Source organism: Drosophila hydei, unplaced genomic scaffold (assembly GCF_003285905.1).
Source record: "Drosophila hydei strain 15085-1641.00,03,60 unplaced genomic scaffold, DhydRS2 tig00000296-arrow-arrow-pilon, whole genome shotgun sequence".
NCBI classification, from domain to species: domain Eukaryota; kingdom Metazoa; phylum Arthropoda; class Insecta; order Diptera; family Drosophilidae; genus Drosophila; species Drosophila hydei.
Window position 1 is genome coordinate 515,983 of NW_022045705.1, and position 23,626 is coordinate 539,608.

Sequence of the window (23,626 nt, forward strand, 5' to 3'; positions counted from 1 at the left end):
GCAGCTGGGCACTGATGTGCGTATCAAATGTTCCTTCAAGCACAGATCCTGATAGCAGCAAGCAGTACTAGGCAAAACTCAATTCGAATATAAATATTTAGCTGTATATAGAATATATCTTCAATTCAAGAAATGCCGAGCTACAGGGTATTTGATAGTCTTAGCCCTATGCACTGAAATGTATTTCTCTTGTTTTAAATTTGTTTGCCTTCTTTCTGTTTCAATGGAGGCAGCAGAGTACATTGGCTTTTCTAAAGACTGCAAATTTGGAATATATATATATATTTGACTTTTGACAGTTTTATGATTAAATGGATAGCGTAAGCTTTATCCATTAAGTCAATATTTGGAGCTGTGGTGTTGGATCAATAACAATATCAAGTTTATAAAGCTGAATATAGCTTTGCAATTCGAACTATCAAATAAGCAATTGTAATGCAGTTGAACTGATTTATAGATAGATCTATAAACACAACTCTTAAATGAAGTATATAAGCACATGCTCTACAGTTGGTTCTATATATACTTAAATTTATAATCGAAAAGTCTCGATGGTGGCACAAGTATTGTGCAGTCAGCTACGCCCGACTGCAATGCTCTTACTCTAGTTTTATTTTCTGTTGAATTTTGTGGAATTTAGAGCTACAGCGCATTTTCTAATTTATATTTATCTATTGTTTCTTTGCAGCTTAACATAAATAGAAAATCCAATAAATTAAAGAGCAAAAAACATCAACAAAAATTAACAAACAGCAAATCCAATATGCTTGGAATGAACTAAAACCGAAAACTTTAACTGTTTAATTGAACTTTAGAATCCGCACAGAATGTGATCAACAAAAAAAAAAAAAGAAGCAGAAGACGAAGAAGAAGAGAAAAGTGTGTGCTAAGACGTTGTCCAACACTAGATGACATGTGTGGTGTGTTGCCAGTGTTGCCAAACTCAAGTAGAAAACCATAACCAAACCAGTCAAATTCAATAACCAAAGGTCAACAGATCGATTAATCGATAAGCCGATAAACTTAAATAATATTGCAAAGGCATTAAGCATATAGATGTGCATATATGTATTGCTGTAGCTATAGCCAAATACACAGACATAGACTTTAACGACAACTGTATATATCATGACCAAGAAATACGAATTCGATTGGATTATTCCGGTGCCCCCGGAACTAACAACTGGCGCGGTCTTCGATCGCTGGTTCGAGAACGAGAAGGAAACCAAAGAGAATGACTTTGAGCGCGATGCGCTCTTCAAAGTCGATGAATATGGTTTCTTTCTCTACTGGAAGAGCGAGGGACGGGTATGTACACAAATCGATAGGCCGACAAGCTGATAAACCGATAACTTTATTCTAATATCAATTCCATTGAATTTCATTCTATTTCCATAGGACGGCGATGTCATCGAGCTGTGTCAAGTGAGCGACATTCGAGCTGGCGGCACTCCAAAGGTAAGCAAATAATACTTGGAGAAGAATAAGATGTTCAATAGAATTTAGTATAAATATAAAGCTGGGGCACGTACAGTAACAGTAGCAGTAGCAGTAACAGTAACAGAAACAGTAACAGTAACATTAATAGTAACAGTATCAGTAACAGTAACAATAACAGTAACATTAATAGTAACAGTAACAGTAACAGTAACAGTAACAGTAACAGTAACAGTAACAGTAACAGTAACAGTAACAGTAACAGTAACAGTAACAGTAACAGTAACAGTAACAGTAACAGTAACAGTAACAGTAACAGTAACAGTAACAGTAACAGTAACAGTAACAGTAACAGTTACAGTAACAGTCAGAGAAACAGCTCAGGTAGCTTCTCAGCAGTTATGCAACAGCATATAGTAAACAGTTTCAGCAGCTATAGATATCGTATGAATTATATAACCGTTTGGGCAGTGTGTCCATATAAAATTCGAATCATAAATTCCCGCAGCCTTCAACAGAAAAGTGTGTTAAATGGAACTTAAACCTGTTATTAAATTCAATTGGAGCCATTTCGCGGAATAACTTGCCAATATGTCAAGTTCTCATGAATAAGTTGACATCATTTGAAATTCGTCTGAATCACACCCAGTTGCAACGCCCTTTATTATTTATGAACACAGGGAGATATGGTTTGCAGTGGATCGGAAAGCTGAGTCGTTCGCTCACCTTGTGTTGGGCCGCGCCAATTAGGTTGGCCGTCGTTTGGTGCACTCTGATGTGCATTAACCCACATCCTGTGGGCCCCAAAGGCGTTCGCCTGTCGATAACACCTGGCAGGTGTCGAAGGTGGGCATTGAGAGTTGGCGATTGAACAGGTGCTGACACAATTAAAATGTGTGCCACAGCGTACAAGCATATCTCAATTAGGCTGCCACCACAGCGCCACTGCAAGCACTTTTAGCCCTTCTGCCCCACTGACGCTGCCACGTGCCACGTGCTGTGCCAATAAAAAGATAAATGAAATAAAACCCAATTCGCGATCAGTCGTTCGACCTGTAAAGACGTGAATTCGAACAGCCTTCGCTTAAGCTCTACTGCTGCAGAGTTCTAAAAATAGAACTTTGCGGTGCATTCTTCAACGCAACAGCAACAAAAACCGCACACGCAGCGTTTTCTTATCGCTTGCTTCCGCGTAACTCAATTGCTTTAATTGCAATTTACGAAATTTCGTCGCTTGGCGCGAGTGCGCCTGCACTCAAAAGCACAATCCGCGATGACATCTAATGTCAATAACCTCGCTACAGCTGTAAAGGTAAATGCAGAAATGCAAGCCCAGCTTAACGTTGTGATGGCAAATAGGCAAGCCTCCATCATGCCAATAAACTCAAAAATAGATATCGCCTCCGTGCAAGGCATCACTAACAACAAAAACACGAAACGTAAACAGCCAAATTCACCAAAAACCATCAAGAAAAGGCTCATCTTCGACGAACCAAGCACCAGCAATGCAGCATTAATATCAGAAAATCGATTTTCACTGCTCGTAGAAGAAGATGAAGACTACAGCGAATCACCTGTAGCTCCAGAAGCCCCAGTATTGACCGACCAGCAAACTACACCGAAACCTCGTCCGCCCCCCATATGGTGTCCAAACATCAAGTCTGTGGCCCTACTTCAACAGATAATAGATAAAGTAATTGATGCTAAATCATACGTAATTAAGCCAAAGAAGAATAACATAGGTGTATTAACCCAATGCAGTGAGGACTATCGCAGAGTTATAGACCACTTTACTAAGCTGGAATTGGAGTTCCACTGCTACCAGCTTAAGGAGGACAAACCATATAGAGTCGTGTTCAAAGGGCTTCACTCCAGCACTGATACAACACTAATTAAAAAGGAATTGGAAACCAAAGGCCACACAATTACAAATGTGCACAACCCACTGAGCCGTATGGACAAAACACCGCTAAATATATTTTTTGTTGACGTGGCTCAGGCCCCCAACAACAAAGAAATTTTGGACATTCGAGTTGTCTGCAGGCAACGCTGCACAGTGGAACTGCCAAGAAGATACAACGACCTGACACAATGCCATCGCTGTCAAGAATTTGGACACACACAACGCTACTGCCACAAAGCTCCCAGATGTGTGCGTTGCGCCGGGAAACACGCATCCAAAGACTGCACCCGCGAAAAGGACCAGGCACCAACTTGTGTGCACTGTGAGTTACAGCACCCAGCCAACTATAAGGGCTGCCAAGTATACAAGCGGTTGCGCAAATTGCAATCCCCAGCACAAAAAAGGAGTCCCACACAAACACCGTCTACGGGTCCGAGTACTGCTTCCGAAATTACAAGGCCCCGGAGCATTACCCAAGCCACGAGCTTTGCAACGCCTATTAGTGGTGTTTCTTACGCACAGGCCGCTAGAGGTGGACCGTCAAATAAGAATACCACAAGTGACACTTTGTTCACTGAAATGCTTCAGCAACAACAACGTCAGTTTGACGCAATTAATGCCGAGCTCAAAGCGATGCGAGAAGTACAATCCCAACAAGCAACCATGCTAAACAGTTTAATGGCCATCATAACCAAGCTTGCCTACAAATAATGGCTTTACGTGTGGGTATCTGGAACGCCAATGGCCTGAGAAACAAGACTCAGGAACTGGCTGCGTTTCTCTCACAAGAAAACATAGATATAATGTTAATAACAGAAACTCATGAGTGCCCCACTACACAAATTTTCGGATACGAACACTATCAGGCTCATGGTGAAGGAGCAAACTGCTTTGGTGGATCCTCAATCCTCATACGAGCAACAATACCGCATACACCTTTACTGCCAATTTGCAACGCAACAATGCAGGTCTCAGCCATCACCCTGCCTACGTCTATTGGAGCGATCGAAGTTGCGTCAATTTATCTTCCGCCAAACACTGGTCTGTGTGATCATCACATGGAACAGGTTCTAGGCCAAAGGTTGAATAAGACCCTCATCGGCGGCGACTGGAATGGATGGCACCCATTTTGGGGAAGCAATAGTGCGAATCGTCGCGGAGAAGTCATATTTGAGGCGATTCAAAACTTACAATTCAGCATATTGGCGACTGGAGCCCCCACCCGTTACCCAATTAATGGACACAGGCCCTCGGCAATCGACTTCGCTGTCTACAAAGGCATCTGTGACCGGCAATTGACCATTGAAGAATCCTTGGACCTATCCTCTGACCACCTGCCACTAATAGTCACAATCCACGCGCAGCCACAGCCCTTGCCCATTAGGAAACAACTACTGCCAGCAGGATCAGATTTAGGAGTCTTTAGGCGCGAGCTCCATTACTCTTTGCACATAGAAATGGAACTTAACACTCCTGAAGACGTGGACTACGCAGCAAACAAACTGCAGGAAGAAATAGTCAAAGCTGCGCACCAAGCCGCCCCACCATCTTGCCAAACAAGACAACAGTCTCCGTACAACATCCCCCTCACCTTGGAGGCCCAACACCTACTAATACACAAAAGATGGGCCAGGAGACGCTGGTTAAGATTACGCACGCCTGATGCCAAATCCATGTACAACGAAGCCACGAGGCATCTTAAAGCTGCTCTCGCCCTGCTTCAAAAGAGGTGTATCAGCGATGCGCTGGTACGAGCTGAATCGCCCACTGACGCAGAGTTTCAATTATGGAAATTTACAAGAAAGCTCAAACGGCAGCCAATACGACGTCATCCCATTCGGAGCATTTCTGGTTCCTGGCACATTGGAGACGAAGCTCAAGCTGAGGCTTTTGCAAACCACCTTCAAGACCAATTCACGCCGGTGATTACCGCAGAGGCCTCAGAAATCGAAGCAACAGAAGACATCGTTCTCTCGCCCCTCCCAGCTGAAGACCAGATAACTGGATGTACAAAAGAAGAGGTTCTTGAACACATCAGAAGAGTGAAGGCAAAAAAATCCCCTGGATATGATCTAATAAACGGCAGAGTCCTTAGAGCACTGCCTGACTCCACCATAGACTACATAACTATGGTGTACAACGCCATGCTCCGCATCCGGCACTTTCCAGCCTGCTGGAAGCGCGCCGTGATTGTGATGATTCCTAAGCCTGGCAAACCCGTGGGAGAAATTGAGTCGTACAGACCAATTAGCCTGTTGCCAGTACTCTCCAAAATATTCGAAAGAATATTTCTGGAACGAGTACTGACACATCTGGGACGCCAGGAGGCCATTCCAAACCATCAGTTTGGCTTCAGGAGACAGCATGGAACACCGGAACAGGTTCACAGAGTTGTGCACCATATCCTTGGAGCCTTTGAAGAAAAGATGTACTGCTCTGCCGTCTTTTTAGACATCAAACAGGCGTTTGATCGAGTTTGGCACCTGGGACTGCTGCAGAAAGTGAGGACCACCCTTCCAGCCCCATTTTTCGCGTTGCTATCCTCATACCTTATTGGAAGAACCTTCCAAGTGTCAAGGGGGCAAACAGTATCCTTGACTAGACCAATTATGGCTGGAGTACCACAGGGTAGTGTTCTAGGCCCAACACTTTATACTTTATTCACAGGAGATATGCCAACTCCCGAGCCAAATATAGGAAGTACAGATGCAGTACTCATAGCGACCTATGCAGATGACACCGCCATCTTATCACGTCACGTATCTGCGCAAGAAGCTTCAGACTCACTACAAAAATATCTGGACTCTTTCGGACGCTGGGCAAAACGGTGGTGTATCACCATTAATGCACAAAAGTCTGTACATACTACCTTCGCCACTAGAAGAGGAGATTGCCCAAGCGTTGCATTGGGGCCCACTATTCCCAAAGCCTCAAAAGTAAAGTACCTTGGTATCACTCTTGACAGAAGGCTGACTTTTAAAGCGCACATAAGTCAAGTAACCTCAAAATGCAAAAGCAAGCTAAAAACCCTCGACTGGATGCTGAGAGCTTCAAGCAAGTTGTCTTACAGCAGCAAGGCCGCCATCTACAAGGCAATAGTTGTCCCAACCTTCGTATATGGTATCTCTCTATGGGGCTCCTCGGCGAAGACTACAAGGAACAAAATTCAGACCCTGCAGAATAAAGCACTACGCAGATGGACTGGAGCCAGCTGGTTTGTAAGAAACTCAGTCTTACATAGGGATTTAGCAATTCCCACAGTTGCTGAACTCATTGGGCGACACAGTTCAAGATACGCGGACAGACTTGCAGCGCATCCTAACCATCTCGCAAGCAACCTGGCTATAAACAACAATAGGCGAAGACTGAAGAGATTGCATCCTCTAGACAATATTAGAACTAATTAAGATAGTAGCTACAAGTGCAGAATAATTGGCATATCTGCCCTCCCATTAGTTAAGGTTTAGAGCTAAATGCGCTATAGAGTCTAAGACAATAAGCTGCAACAAAATAAAGAAATAAAAACGAAAAAAAAAAAAAAAAAAAAAAAAAAAAAAAAAGAAATAAAACCAAAAAAATACATGGGAGCTCACGGACTGAGATGGGCGCGAGCTCTAGCCCATAAATTGCATTTAGTGGCAACAACAACAACAACAACAACTATCAATTGCAGTATATGTCATGGCTCTGGCTGTGGGCGTGGCACCATCCATGGGCAATAAATCCAGCACATAGAGACAAATGCGTCGAAATGAAGCCAGCGCCAGCCATCGACCAAAACAACAAAAAAACCATTGAGAGTCAAAGTGACACATTGACACATTAACTGACAACCACACACACACACACACGCACACACACACACACGCACACACACACACACACACACTCATACACAGGTACAGTTTAACGATTACACTAACCGAAACATATTAGTCGTAACTGTATTAAGGTGTTCATTAAAGATTCATTCACTTTAGCTTCTATCTGTCTATATATATATATATATATATATATATATATATATATTTCCTATATAGTAGCTTAATACCTAGTGTAAAGATGCTTGCTGCAGTTATGTAAACTATGCAAGCCAGTTGAATTGGATAGATTTCGAAGTAATCTATGTGAATCCTAAGCTTCTGCATGTTATCGATTGCCAGCTGAAGCTGGTGCTAGTAAATGACTAAGAGATCTAAGAGATTGTCCAGTTAATTTACACACGTTGATCATGTGCTATCGATAAATATCGATTTGAACTGATATAAAAGTAGAGTTTCAAATACTAAAGTTGTCAAACCTCTGCACACAGTCTGCATTTAAATTACAGCTTATGCTGGTTATCGATAAGTATCCAAATGAACTGGATAAATATAATAATAAACTAAGATTTTTCCATTTCTTTCTCAAGGCCTCACACACATTGCTTGGCATCTACTCTGACTTCAGTCAGACTATTTGCATGTTATCGATAAATATCGATTTGAACTTTTTGCAAGCAGTTAAGCCAAACGTTAGTTGTTCTTGATGTAAAGGAAGTCCACAATGATGCAAGTGAAAGACATATTGATCCACGCCTTCAGTGGGCGTATTTATAGCATTTCGTATTTTTAGCTTTAGATAGATATAACAAATATGTCATTAAATCCGATATACTCGCCTTTCACTTTGTGAATGAGCATATATTCATAGAGAAATCGATATGTTATCGATAACAAGCAGAACGAAAGGCAACCTTAGTTAGATACGAAGACACAGACTCTAACTGCATCTGTTTTTCTATGCTATTCTGCATCTATCACTTGTTGTTTTTTCTCAGTGTATGTGAGGAAAAATATGATAACGAGGGTTGCGCATCGTTGCCCTTGTAAATTGAAAAGTGTCAAAGATTTTGCAATTCTTGTTGCAACGTAAAAGTGCAGCAGGAGAGATAAAGAGAGAGAGTGTGTGTGTGTGTGTGTGAGTGTGTGTGTGGCACTTACTTTTGGGCATCAGTCAAGTTGTTTCCCTACCAAGCGTCCCATACCTGAAGCCCACTCGAACACTTTTCGAAATCCCCAAATGCCAGTCGAGTGGAACATTTGCTGCTGCTGCTGCTGCTGCTGCTGCTGCTGCTGCTACTGCTTCAAGTGCTCAACTTGTGGTGCTTGCCTTAAAGCCTTTCCAGCTGGTTGCAATCCTTTTGAGCCAATACACACACACACACGCACAAACCCTCACACACTTTGCTGGGCAAGCCGTTTTCATGTCAGCTGCCAAATAAATTCAATTAAAATGCAAAACAAATGCCAATGAGACGGAGAGAGAAGGAGAGAAAAGGGAAAGAGACGAGTGACAGAGAGAGAGAGAGAGAGAGAGAGAGAGAGAGAGAGAGAGAGGGGGAGAGAGAGTAAAAGGCAAGTAAAGAATGGACCAAAGTGTGTATGAAAATGCGGGCTAGAAGGCAACAGCAGCCGCAGCCGCAACAGCCGCATGAAATTTGTATAATGGCCAGAAAGGAAAATATATATATATATAAAAAAATAATATATATATATATATATATATATAAATATATAATATATATATATTTTAGGAAAATACAAGAGCAAAGCGGAAGAAGAAAACTCATACCCTTATATAATTTATATATAGTTGAGAGCGTGCAAAGAAGTTTCCTTCAGCTGCTTCTTTTATTTTTTTTTTTGACCACACATAAAATTTGAAAGAAAAACAACAACAAAATAGAATACAAAATGCAAAACTTTTGCTCTCTGTGTGTGTGTCACAGGCACTCGCAAAAGTACACGCACACACACAGCTACACATGTGTCTAAATACATATTTATATAGCTAAATGTGTCTGTGTTGTGTGTCTGTGTGTGCGCCTGTATGTGTGTGTATGCACATTTGAAGCGTTTGCACTTGCACATGCCAGCGAGGGTAGCTAAAAGAGCTGTATATATGTGATATTTGTTGGTAAAGCATATCAATATCAATTACTTATGGCTTCTATGAGATGGAAAAGCATTAGCTCTGGCAGCACATCATTTTAAGCGGCAGCTCAGCTTCGCTGGCAGTGCTTAAATTTTGCATGATTTGTTATTCCATATGTTGACTGCTTCTAGCCCTCTCTTCCTCACTTTTCCCATCTCTTTCTCTGTCACTATATACCACACTCTATATTTCTCTTTTTATCAATCTTACTCTTCTTCCCTCTGTCTCCCTCTCTTTCTTTCTTTCCTCTTTTGCGTCTTATTATTATTATTGTGATGCAATTAATGTTTTCACGTTAAATGATTCGTTATCGATTGGCAAGCATTGTTGAATATTACAAATTATCGATAACTGCAGCTGCATCAATTTTGTTAGAGCTGTCGTTATTTGGCCTTGTTTTCGTGCTCATAGCAATAAATAAGCGAACCCGCTCAGCTTAGTTAATATAAAAACTTTAAAGCTTTAACAACGTCACAACTTTCGAAGCTACCCACTGAAAATCGTAAATGGAAGACAACACTTAAAGTTCCTTTTTCTTGCTATCTGTGTGAATGTGTGGGCTGTGTGTGTGCAAGCTGTGTGTGTGTGTGCTGTGTGTGGCAGCACTTGAAATGTTTGGTCATCAATATTAAATCAGCGAGCCACACAAACCAACTAACACACTTACAAGCACACATACACACACACACACACACACACATACATATATATATATATATATATATATATACATGTATAAATATATATAAATATATATATATATACTCGAAAAGGGAACTCGTAAGTGCCAGTCGCACAATGAACCATTAAAAGTTGCTTCGTTTGGCAAAAGCAAAAAAAAATAAGTAAAAAAAACACGAAAAAGAAGAAGAAGCGAAGCCAATGCAACAAAAAATTTAAGATGTTGAAGTGAAACACAGATGGACTGGTAGCTGACTTAAATACCCTGTACTTAGTGTTGATCCATAATTTGGTTAGCCTAAGAAAACTAAATTTTATAATTATGTTATGAACTAGTTCATTTAGTTGGGAGTTTTAAAGTGAAACCAGTTCATCTTTCGCTATTTTACTGACGATTCATGTCAACATCTTCAGTCAGAAGTTCAGAGAGTCACTCTAAATTTCTGCTGTAAATTTGTCTAGACTTTATATATTTAGTCTTTGGCTATATTAAATATATATGAGTAATTCGTTAAGTTGAACCCAAAAATATAGTTATAAGACTTTCGACCAAGGCTCCTTTAAGAGACTCCGTTAGAGTTTAGTTAAGTTTGAACTTATCAAGTTATAGAACATGACAATTAGTTTGAGGATCTTATTTTCGGTGAGCTGAGCTGAGAATTTTCCATTTCCATTTGATTAGAGTTCTGTATCTATTTGTAGCATCGACTGCATATGCCCGCTCTGACACATATACAGGGTAGCTCAAGTAAAACTGCCAACAAATATTGAAAACGCAAAATTTGAGCTTTATTGCAGTTTTTCTCTTGTTGTTGCTGCTGCTGCTGCTTTTCAATAATGCACGAAGCTTCATTGCTGACGAAGTACGTCAAACAGCAGCAACAATAATAACAAGGACAACAATCAAAAGGGACCGAGCAAACGGTGAGGTGGAAGTGGAAGAGGACGCAGCGGGGGAAGCTATTGAAAAGGCAACACATTTTGTATATTTGGCCAACATTTTGCGCCGTTTTCTTTTGGCTTTTTGTATTGAATGCTTCACTTGTTCCTCTTCGTCTTGTTGGCTTATTTATTCGCTGACTTATTTAGCACTCGAAAGTATGCAACGCTTTCTATAGACGAACCAAATAACCACGCCCCCAGCACCAACCCCCTACCCAACCCCTTTGGCGACTGTTACAAATTGCACTCGATTTGATTGCCATCGAATTTCAATTGGCATTTGCGACTGCGACTGCGTTTGCCTTTGACTTTTAGATAGAATTTGAATTTGAATTTGAGTTTGATTTGATTGAAAATGTTTTTTGGGTCTTGCCTTCGGCACGCTCAATTCGTTTAGCTATTAACTATTATGTGCAGCGCCTTCAAATAACTATTTGCCGCTTTCCAGTAGCCACCCATACATAATTCATTCCAATGGCTGCAAGTTCCTGTCAGCTTGAACCGCATGTTAAATTTATGCTGCAAATCGTAACAAGAATTTTAAACACTTTTGCGTGCATAAACAAGTTTTCTTTTCCCATATGCAATGCAAGTTTGCTTCTTTGTTTACTCTCGCTCTCGAGACTGTTGTTGTTCTGGTTGTTGTTGTCAACAAATTGCCAACACTTTGACCACAACTTGACAGCAGCAAACTAACTCCTATGAATACGAATGTGCTGCGTGTTGGATAGGCTATAGATATACGACAATACTCTAAGCCATTTTAGAGCACAGGGTATAAGTGTTGAGCGTACACTATAGAGTTTCGTACAGGGTATTTTTTTCTTAGAGATTTCAACACTCCAATGTAGTATAGCAAAAAGCATGGAGTAGCATACAGAGAAATATTAGCAGAGCAGTGCTAAAACCATCAATAGGCTCAGCATAGTACAGGGTATAACATGGAGTTTACTATAAGCTGCAACAGCCTATGAGAGAATCTAGCAGAGGATGTAGTAGAGGGTAAAGTAGAAAGTAAAGTAGAGGGTAAAGTAGAGGGTAAAGTAGAAGGTATAGTAGAGGGTATAGAAGAAGGTATAGCAGAGGGCAAAGTAGAGGGTAAAGTAGAGGGTATATTAGAGGGCAAAGTAGAGGGTAAAGTAGAGGGTATATTACAGGGCAAAGTAGAGGGTAAAGTAGAGGGTATCTTACAGGGCAAAGTAGAGGGTAAAGTAGAGGGAGGTATGAGGTTATAATAGAAACTATATTGCAGATATACTATATATATACTAAAATCTTCATCATCAATCCTAGAAGTCAAACTTAACAAAGGCTACACTAGGGTATATAGAGCAGGGTATCCATGCTGTATATTACAGAGTATGTCGAGAAGTATACTCAAGCTGAGAGCAGGTATGCGTAAATCTTCAGTAGCTTTCAGCATAATGAGCACAGGGTTTATGAGAGGGTATAGAACAGGGTATACAAAAGAACGTGTATAATGAAGTATGTCAAAAGCTTAATCAGCTTCAACACTTAGCTAGACTTAAAACTTTTCGGTAATCCTTATCAGTTGGCTTTGTCAGTGAAAGTACATATAGAGGAGCATCCTTCAATCCGTTTTACCTGTTGACAAAGCTTCGCGGCGATCAAATGCAACAGCATTATATTACAGGGTATGCGCCAGCCTAGCATAGTTTCCCTATACCTACAATTATGCTGAAACTGTTTAGCAAACTGTGTTCGATCTGCTGATAGTTTTTGCATTGGAATTCGAATTATTTATTTTTACGTGCGTGCGAGTCGAAGGTCAAATGCGAAATTAAAATTCTATTTTACTATTTGGAATTTCGCACAGAGATTTATTTATTTTTAATGCAATGTACAAATGTTGATAAATGCTTCTCGAATCTCTGACCCGCTCCAAGCCCCAATCACGATTCGCACAATTTGCTTTCTGCTAGCTGCGCCTTGATTAATGATACCAACTGAGATTAATGTTGCTGCTGTAGCTGCTGCTGCAATTGCTGCTGCTGTAGCTGTTGCTGCTGCTGTTGAAGTTGCTGTCGCTAATGTTGCTAAAATTGCTGTTGCTGCTGCTACTTAAGTCACTATTGCTGATGTTGCTGCCTTAGATGCTGCTGCTGCTGCTGCGGTTACTGCAATTGCTGCTTCTGATAAGCAAATGAGCGCAATACAAGAAGGTCCACGGGTCGTATGCGTGATATTTAAAAAATGCTATAAAAAGTACTTGAAATTGACTTTGACTTCAATGCAAGTCAAAGAAGTAGATAGCAAAATATGATAGACAAAGCTATGTAATGAAAGGATGTGTTTAACGATACTTATCGATTTTAAAAAATTGTTGAGAGCTAAGAATAAATGCCATAACTTGTATTGACTGAAACTCGTGGAACGCAAATATACTACAAGACAGCTTAGATTATAGCTAAAGCAAAACACAGTCTATCGATAACAATAGTTATCGATTTAATAGGCAGTTATGTCCGATTTGAAATTACTCATAATTCTTACATATTTTTCTAAGATTTCATCTACTAATTTGATGCGTTTGATTTGATTTACAGGATCCAAAGATATTGGACAAGGTTACCAAAAAGAATGGCACGAACATACCGGAACTGGATAAGCGTTCGCTAACCATCTGCTCGAACACGGACTATATCAATATAACATATCATCATGTTATTTGCCCAGATGCAGTAACAGCCAAGGTATAGTGGGCTAGCTATCAGTTTGATCACTCGTGATCAGTTTTGATCAGTGAGTGACTCATGCGAGCGGGCGGAGAGATCATTTTGCTCATGTGGATCATATTCAAGCATATGCATACCTCTCTGTACTTATAGATCTGGCTAGATGGCATACGAAAAATAACACATAATGTCAAAGCGAACAATATCTGTCCGATGATGTGTCTGAGAAAACAGTAAGTGAACTCCGGCAGTTCCCACACGAACTTCGTATAGACGCACCCCTCAGTACCCCATGTTTCTCTCTCTCTCTCTCTCTCTCTGTTCTGTTCGTCTAAAAGAATATACAAAAATTAAATTTCTTTGATTTTATACTCTGCGATGTCATAGCACGATGCAACTTTGCTTTCTACACTCGCATACATACATCATATATCTTTATATCTATATATATATCTCATATCAAATATTGTCTTCTATGGATGCAACTGTATATAATTATGTTCGATTTATTTTCATATTGTTTTCTAATTTGCATGTCTTGCGCCTTTGTTTTTGTTCTTATCGTTATTGTTGTTGTGTTATCGTTAATCGTTATCGTGTTATCGTGTTATCGAATCTGTCAGAGCTGGCAAAAAAACTTGCGACTTATAACGCATAACAATCGCGCCACCAACGTGTGTCCACGCACCAATCTAATGAAACAGTAAGTCACTTATGCTATCTATAATCTATCGAAATGTATCGAAATTTATCGATCACATTGACAGTCCAACTTAGCCGTTGTCATCGCTTTTTACGGTAAGTATTACCTCAAGTAGTCTGTTGCTCGGAAAAATACCTTGAAGAGATTAAAGGAATGAACGGAAGCTGGAGAACAGGAGGAAGCTAACTAATATAAAGGTTCATTCAAAAGAATAAAAAGTGAACATGGAGAGTTATGAAGAGTGTAAACAGAATGAAAATGAAAAGCTTTTCAATAGTTGTAGTTGAATGGAAAACAGAAGTTAGCTAAGATAACTGATTGGATTGAAATGTTGAAGCAACTAAGTAAGAGCTCTTCAAGGCAAATAGACCTTAGATTTCAAGAGTAGATATATCTAAACATGCACCTATATAGCTACACATATATATATATATAGTATTTATTTGCACAATCTAGTCGAAAACGAAAACTTTTGCAAATTGTATATTATTATTGCTAGCAAATTGTCTAAACAAATCTTGTCGGTGCCGTGCCGCTTGAGCAGGTGGGCAGCGGAAACGGAAACGACCTCATCAGCTGCCACCTAACCTCAGTTGGGCAAAAAGAGAAAACGAAAAAGAAAAGCAACTGTAAAATTGTTGGCGTTGTTTCACAACACACGAAACACCAAAAAATTTCATTTCATTTCATTTGCATTTGCATTTGGCTCATAATGAAAAGGCAAATGAAGAAATGAAGCTATTTCCGTTCACTGTAGATATATATATATATATGTGTATATCTATATATATATATGCTGTATCTCTTGATTAATGGCAACTCAACATTCTGAACTTTTGATTGCAAAATAACTGAAGAATATGAAACGCGTTTGGTTACATAAAACACAACAACTGACTTTCGTCTCGTTGCGCAATGTGAAATGTGTTGCAATGCTTCTCGCTGCAGCAGCATTGCGTTCGCTTCTCTCTGCTGCCATGTAACTTGTTTGCCAATCACATTGCCTGGCTTCGTGGCTGCTTTTTATCTTGTTTTCTCAGACTTTGCGTCACTTTTTACTGCCCTTCAAGTTGTTATAGCGAAAGTTAAGTAGTTGCAGCTGCAACGCTTCTCCCTTTGTTATGCAGGCAACTTCGACTTGCATTGATTTTATAGAGAATCAGATTTACTTACTGTTATAACTAGTTATGCACTTTCCATAAACTGCTGGCAGCGCTTCTCGCTTGCTACTTACTTTAATGCCTTGTCTTTAATGCCGCTTCTCACTCTTCTCTGCCTTAACCTCCCTCTCGCATGGCAACTTGCTCTTACCTTGGCTTACCTCTAGCGCAACAATGCCAATCCGTTTTCTATCCATGAATATTTCATTTCGCACTTCTCTCTAAGCTTCGCGCTGCCATAAGAATCAGAATCAGAATCAATCAAAAATCTCTGAACAAAATAAAAGCTCAGAACTGCCGAACGGGAGGCACTGGCCATGCGTTGACCCAGTTCGCAAAATTGTTCTGGCTGATTGTTAATTGTTGATTGTTCTCCTTATAGAGGTAGCAAGGTCTTGAGGCATTAACTGCAATTACTTGTCTAACTTAACCCTGGGCTAGCTTTGAATGAGGTTATTGGGTCTCTCGAGTGGCTACACTAGAACAGGGACACACACACACCGACACACCGACACACCCACACACCCACACACCCACGCACACCCAGACACACACAGGTTGAGCACGCAAATCCTGCGCTAAGTAATGAATGTCCATCGCATGACCAATGAGTGTCCTGCATTGGGTGGCGCAGGTGGGAAGAAACTCATTCAGTTGCCAGCTCAAATTGAATTTAAACTCAAGACATTCTTTTAAATGAATTGTTGCCGCTGCCAACGGTAATGCACTTGCGCCCCATCGATCATTTGGGTTGCCAATTAATTGCCAATTGCAAATTGCAAATTGCGAATTGCGAACTGCAAATTGCAAATTGCAAATTGCAAATTGCAAAATTGCAATTACATTTTCAATATCGATTTTAATTACACTTTAATTTCGGCTCCATTTCAATTGTATAATGCCCATTGAATCGGAAAATAAGTACATTTTTTTATGAGTATACCCTTTCGAAACTCATTGCACGATGTTAAGCGCAGGGCGTACTCGTTTCTTTGTGCCAGAAGAAGACGTCGAACCCATGTATCACACTAAGTACGAATTAGTGTTCAAGACTGAGCAGTCGAGTCGATTTATTATTGCTCTGAAAGCCTTGAAGATTGTGAGCAAAGTAGAGTCTACACATTTGGTCTTTAGACACCTTCCTATACACATCGAGTAGGAGACTTGTGTGCTAGGGTCAGGGTATCTCCTAGTCGAGCACACACTCAGCAGAAGCAGCCTTACTTGCTTTACGCTTTGTTCGCTTTAATGTCAAATGAAATTTATTTCAAGTGCACTCTTTATTTACTGAAGTTGAAGTGTTTCGTATGCTTTCTCCACTTTAAATTGTCTTTTATGAGAAATCATTTTTAATGAAATAATATATGAAGGCATTGAATACTACAAAGGACTTTAACTATAGCCAGACTTTCTTAGTCTATCCTTATAGAGGCTAAGTACACCCCACAATCGATTTCTATCTACTCTTTCAGCTTTTATCTCAAGTCAGCTATGCTCGATTAAAAGGTAAACTATGGCCCATATATACTCTATATACATCTGATTTTTGCATGTACGTAATATCACACTTAGCATATTTATCTATAGCTGTAACTACATCTATATCTGGACTCAGTTCACTTGACTCAATTGTCGATTTTATTGAACTCATTCAAGTTGGATGCGTCTCAGCTACTGTGTGGAGAAGAGTGGCAAAATACCCGTTAAGACGTTGGCCAAAACTTTCGCATCTGGTAAAACTGAGAAGCTAGTGTACACATGCATCAAAGATGCGGGTCTGCCGGATGATAAGAACGCGACAATGACGAAGGAACAGTTTACGTTTGACAAGTTTTATGCGCTCTACCACAAGGTCTGTCCGCGCAATGATATCGAGGAGCTGTTCACGTCGATGTAAGTAATAGAAATTAAAAACTGTTCCCCGTTTAGAGTGTTCCCATTTACACACTGTCCCCAGGAAACTATTTTCTTAGTTTCCATTGACATGGCTGTAACAATAACCCATCAACTTTTTTGCACAATAAATGTTTAATACTGTTCCCAGTATTTCCACAATATCCCGTAATTCGCAATTGTTACATTCTATAGTACAGCAGTCAAGTCATTTGTTTACTGTCTACTATTTCCAACATTATATACTATTCCCAGTATTTCAAATGTTCCCACTATTTAAGGAATTCCCAGTATTTTTATTCATTGAATTTCTTGATTAATTTTTATTGACTGGGCCCAGTTTTCGCCATTTGCACACTCAAGATTTTTACATATTTTCGATTTTCCTTTATACAGCACCAAGGGCAAGCAGGACTTTATCAGTCTGGAACAGTTCATACAGTTCATGAACGACAAGCAGCGCGATCCGCGCATGAACGAGATTCTTTATCCGCTGTATGAGGAAAAGCGCTGCACGGAGATCATCAATGACTATGAGAACGATGAAGAGAAGAAGAAGAGTGGTATGTGGCATATATATATATATATATATATATATATATATATATATATATATATATATAATCGGAGTCTATCGAATCTATCTAACTTGCAGGACAACTCTCATTGGACGGTTTTAAGCGCTATCTCATGTCCGACGAGAATGCGCCTGTATTCTTGGATCGTCTCGACTTCTATATGGAAATGGACCAGCCGTTGGCGCATTACTACATCAATAGTTCGCATAATACGTATTTGTCCGGTCGCCAGATCGGCGGCAAGAGCTCCGTCGAAATGTATCGACAGACTCTACTCGCGGGCTGTCGTTGCGTTGAGCTGGATTGCTGGAATGGCAAGGGCGAGGACGAGGAGCCAATTGTTACTCACGGTCATGCCTACTGTACGGAAATCCTGTTCAAGGTAAACAGAAAGGGCAGAGAGCAAGAGAGCAGTGTCTAGAGCTAACATGACTTTTGCATTTAGGATTGCATTCAGGCCATTGCGGATTGCGCTTTCGTCTCGTCGGAATATCCGGTGATTCTGTCCTTTGAGAATCATTGCAATCGGGCTCAGCAATACAAATTAGCTAAATACTGTGATGACTTTTTCGGTGATCTGCTACTAAAGGAACCTCTGTCGGATCATCCGGTAGGTATCTGGTAGCTTCGCTATAGTCCAACAGAAGCTAAACAAATTTTCCATATCAGCTCGACCCGGGTCTACCGCTGCCACCGCCGTGCAAGCTAAAGCGCAAGATTCTCATCAAAAACAAGCGCATGAAGCCCGAGGTGGAGAAGGTGGAGCTGGAGCTCTGGCTGAAGGGTGAGCTGAAGACCGATGACGATCCCGAGGAGGATGCCAGCGCTGGCAAGCCACCAGAGGCAGCTGCTGCTCCAGCTCCCGCCCCTGAGGCAGCTGCCGCCGACGCAGCAGCCGAGGGCGGAGGCGGTGCCGAGGCGGAGGCAGCTGCTGCCAACTACAGCGGCTCCACAACCAATGTGCATCCCTGGCTCTCATCCATGGTCAATTATGCGCAGCCCATCAAATTCCAGGGCTTCGACAAGGCAATCGGTAAGTGCGAGACCGCCAGTGGCCCCAGTGAAAGTCCACGTTCATCTGGTTCTATCCACTTCCAGAGAAGAACATTGCCCACAACATGTCATCGTTTGCGGAGTCGGCTGGAATGAATTATTTGAAGCAGAGCTCGATCGACTTTGTCAATTACAACAAGCGCCAAATGTCGCGCATCTATCCGAAGGGCACCCGAGCCGATTCGTCCAATTATATGCCGCAGGTATTTTGGAACGCCGGCTGCCAGATGGTCTCGCTGAATTTCCAGACATCCGATCTGCCCATGCAACTGAACCAGGGCAAGTTCGAATACAATGGCGGCTGCGGCTACTTGCTAAAGCCGGACTTTATGCGTCGCGCCGACAAGGACTTCGATCCGTTTGCCGATGCCCCGGTGGATGGCGTGATTGCGGCCCAGTGCTCGGTGAAGGTAATCGCCGGGCAGTTCTTGTCAGACAAAAAGGTGGGCACCTACGTGGAGGTGGACATGTTTGGCCTGCCGTCGGACACAGTGAAGAAGGAATTCCGCACACGCTTGGTGCCCAACAACGGCCTCAATCCCGTGTACAACGAGGATCCGTTCGTGTTCCGCAAGGTGGTGCTGCCCGACTTGGCGGTGCTGCGCTTCGGCGTCTATGAGGAAAGTGGCAAAATGATTGGACAACGCATCCTCCCGCTGGATGGCCTGCAGGCCGGCTATCGCCACGTCTCGCTGCGTACCGAGGCCAATTTTCCGATGTCGTTGCCAATGCTGTTTGTTAACATCGAATTGAAGATTTATGTACCTGATGGCTTTGAGGACTTCATGGCCATGCTGTCGGATCCGCGCGGCTTTGCCGGCGCCGCCAAGCAGCAGAACGAACAGATGAAGGCATTGGGCATTGAGGAGCAGAGCGGCGGCGCCGCTCGCGATGCTGGCAAGGCCAAGGAGGAGGAGAAGAAGGAGCCGCCGCTGGTCTTCGAGCCCGTCACCCTCGAATCGCTGCGACAGGAGAAGGGCTTTCAGAAGGTCGGCAAGAAGCAGATCAAAGAGCTGGACACGTTGCGCAAGAAGCACGCCAAGGAGCGCACCTCGGTGCAGAAGACCCAAAATGCCGCCATCGATAAGCTGATCAAGGGCAAGAGCAAAGACGATATACGCAACGATGCGAACATTAAGAATGCGATCAATGACCAGACCAAGCAGTGGACCGACATGATTGCACGCCACCGCAAGGAGGAATGGGATATGCTGCGCCAGCATGTCCAGGACTCACAGGACGCCATGAAGGCGCTCATGCTGACCGTACAGGCGGCCCAAATCAAACAGCTCGAGGATCGTCATGCCAGGTTAGTCAATACGAAAACCTCTAGCTCTCAGCCATAAGTTATCTATCGAAACGTTTGCATTCGCAGGGATATCAAGGAACTAAATGCCAAGCAGGCCAAGACCTCGGCTGATACCGCCAAGGAAGTCCAAAATGACAAAACCCTTAAGACCAAAAACGAAAAAGATCGTCGTCTGCGCGAAAAGCGTCAAAACAATGTCAAGCGCTTTATGGAGGAGAAAAAGGTGGGTCAACTTCAGCTGCATCCAATTAAATAGAATAACTTAAGCTAGTCTAGATTAAAATAGATCTATGTAGGACTCCCTTTCAAGCTACTTTCAAAGTCATGCCTTGATCCCTTTAGACTTCCCTTTCTTATATGGTACATCTTGAGCGTAAACTATCAACTTGCCATATGTATCTTTAACTCTATATAAATAGATTCCATTCATTGACTTGTGCCCCTTCACTCACTTCTTTACCTCTTATCTAATATTCAATATCCCCCATTGCTCTCATAATCCCATAAAGCTCACCTTATGCATGCCATGTCTCAGCTCCATCTACTCCTTAGCCTTACTTAGTTAGACTTTATCGATAATATCAAAGTGAAGCAATGCAATACTAATCGTTTATCGTTTATCGTTATTCACAGCAAATCGGCGTTAAACAGGGTCGCGCCATGGAAAAATTGAAATTGGCGCACGCTAAACAGGTTGAGGAATTTAGTACCGATGTGCAAAAGGTACTAAATGAAACACGGCCGCAGACCGACACTATAACCAGTATTGAGACTGTACTTTAGACCACAAAACCGATATCGATTATCAAATAATAATATCAAATACCAAAATACCGTTAATCGGTTGAGCGCTAACCGGTTAACCGATGCGTCACTGTGTTTCGTACAGCTAGTTTGAATTGTAGCAAAAACCCTAACGAGTACCCAGTAACGAGTAACGAGTAACAAGTAACGAGTAACGAGTAGCGAGTACTCAAACCACACACACAACGTTCTAGTCGCTACAAGACAACAATATTCATTTCAAAGAAAGAAAAGAGAAAAATACCAAAAATACCAAAAAAATACAAATTAAAAATGATGTATATCAAAAATACAGAGAACTATAATAACACGCAAATCGAAATAATCGAGAATAATGCCAATTCATGAGTAGCTGCTAATAAAATTTTAACTAACTGCTAAGATGTAATTATCTATATCAATTTTTTTCTCTATATATGTATATATATCAATTTATGTATATGTATATATGTGTATTTATTTGTTGATTTCCTTTTCACTTCTTTTTCCCTATTTTCTGTTTGCTTCGTCTTTCGTTTTGATGTTGTTTTCTCGTTCCAAGAAATTACCATAAAATCTTTTGTTGTCTTTTGTTTTCATTTTCAATTTTCTTCCAGTATTTTTTTTCAGTTTCGGTTTGAAATTTTAGTATTTGTATTTGGCAGTTAACTTCGATTCCCAGCAAAAACAAAACAAGGCAGCTCTACTATATGTTTATTTATACGAGGTCTGTTCAAAAAGTATGACGAATTTTGTGTTTTATTTTTTCGAAAAATCGTTCATTTATTCGAGATAGAAACACTTTGTTCGATGCAGAGCAGGCTCCATTAGGCCCCATCCATGCCTGCTGCAACTGTTCCAGCGCTGTTCTTTCAGGAACAAGATAGTGTCACAGGGCGACAGGTCTAAGATCATTAGCCAGGCCAACAAAATCGAAGGCGAGCCAAAGCTTTTGTCGAAACATTCGAAATGGCCAATTAAGTGAGGGCTCTGAGTGCCAAGACTTTGTAATCTGTGAGACTCAAAGTTGAAGCTACTCTTTGAACACACCTCGTATATGTCATCTCTATCTAACTATTGTGCTACTCACACTTGAGCTGTTTAGTCTTACATTTCTCTCTCTGTCTCTCTCTCTCTCTCTCTCTATGTCTTTCTCTCTCTCTTCCACTCTCTGTCTCTCGCTTTCACACACTCGTTTAACAATTTTGTGCCAACAAATTTCATTTTAACATAAACATTTTGAACATTTACCGCTATCCGCTAAACGTTTTGCTGTGCGTCTAAAACATAATGCAACAAACATCATGTCAAAATTTAACCCAAAAAAATCCATTTTCTCTCTCTCTCTGTTTCTCTCCCCCACACATGCACACATACACATATCATGCTGCTGCTGCTGATCACTGATCACTGATCAAAACTAACAACAACTCACATTAACAGCTTATGGATATGTACAAAATCGAGGAGGAGGCCTATAAGACCCAAGGAAAGACGGAGTTTTATGCTTAAACAACAACAACAACAACAACAACAACAACAGCTTAAAGAAATCTATAATATAAACTGCAGAAAAAGAAGAAGAAGAGTTTTAGTGTACGTCTATGTTATTTAGAAATATGAAGATGAAGAAATCAATTCAAAACAAAACATAAACAAAAACAAAAACAAAAAACTGTATTCGAAGAGAAAAGTCAACACTTTGTGCTTTATACTTATTTAAGACGTTATAAAACGTGGCAAACTATCAAAAAAAAAAAAAAATAGAAAAAATATATATATATATATGAATGTATGTATATCTATGCTTAGATATTGTAACTAAATTGTTGAAATAACTTTGCAAGTTTTCGATCTCCAAATACTTGGAAAATACCAATATTTAAATTGTTTGCTGTACAACTGCAAAAAATACTTGAATTATAAATAAAAATTCCAGAAAAATACCAAGAACAAGCAAACTTAATGGTATTTATGCATCAATAAAACGGTACACCGATAAGCTTAGACCATGCCATAAGTAAACCAAAAAAAAAAAACCAAAAAAAAAGAGCAAAAAAATACTTTCCAAGTTCTCTGGAAACATGGCGCAAAGCGCTCTCTCTTTAGTATTTTTTTCTTTTGAATTTGTATCTATGAGTTTCGAGTGTCTTCGCAGCGGAGCGAGAGAAAAAGTACAGCTAACAATTGTAGTATATATATATATATATATATATATATATATATATATATATATATATATATATATATACAAACGACGTACGTTTCAATGAGGAAGTTGAAGAAAATACTAAACATATATTGCATAACATGTGTTTCCGATTTTCCACCTAACAGCTTAGCAAAACAAACCAAAAATACTATAAATATCCATATAAAAGAAAAGAAGACGAGGCATAACATATATATAAATCGTATAAGTAACAACAACATTGGTATTTAAATACTAAAATGCAAAAAAGAAAAACAAGAACAAAAAGCATTTATTTTGAATGAATGCAAAAATATCTCT

At 40.6% G+C, this 23,626-nt stretch overlaps 1 protein-coding gene across 3 annotated transcripts in view; it reads left to right on the plus strand.

The window, feature by feature from the left end:
• Positions 1-22,863, plus strand: part of LOC111605562 (1-phosphatidylinositol 4,5-bisphosphate phosphodiesterase) — a 63,886-nt gene extending 41,023 nt beyond the window's left edge. For 2 of the 3 annotated variants that reach the window (XM_023324145.2, XM_023324138.2), the window contains 13 exons: positions 689-1,308; positions 1,399-1,458; positions 13,507-13,653; positions 14,259-14,338; positions 17,155-17,391; positions 17,788-17,954; positions 18,047-18,351; positions 18,415-18,579; positions 18,639-19,002; positions 19,068-20,331; positions 20,398-20,554; positions 20,965-21,054; positions 22,558-22,863. In XM_023324145.2, the coding sequence (XP_023179913.2) occupies positions 1,129-1,308; positions 1,399-1,458; positions 13,507-13,653; positions 14,259-14,338; positions 17,155-17,391; positions 17,788-17,954; positions 18,047-18,351; positions 18,415-18,579; positions 18,639-19,002; positions 19,068-20,331; positions 20,398-20,554; positions 20,965-21,054; positions 22,558-22,626 (3,285 nt within the window). In that variant the 5' untranslated portion in view covers positions 689-1,128 and the 3' untranslated portion in view covers positions 22,627-22,863. Of the gene's footprint in view, positions 1-688; positions 1,309-1,398; positions 1,459-13,506; positions 13,654-13,788; positions 13,869-14,258; positions 14,339-17,154; positions 17,392-17,787; positions 17,955-18,046; positions 18,352-18,414; positions 18,580-18,638; positions 19,003-19,067; positions 20,332-20,397; positions 20,555-20,964; positions 21,055-22,557 lie in introns of all 3 variants that reach the window. The other variant, XM_023324166.2, reaches the window with a different exon arrangement.
• Positions 22,864-23,626: the final 763 nt, after the last annotated feature.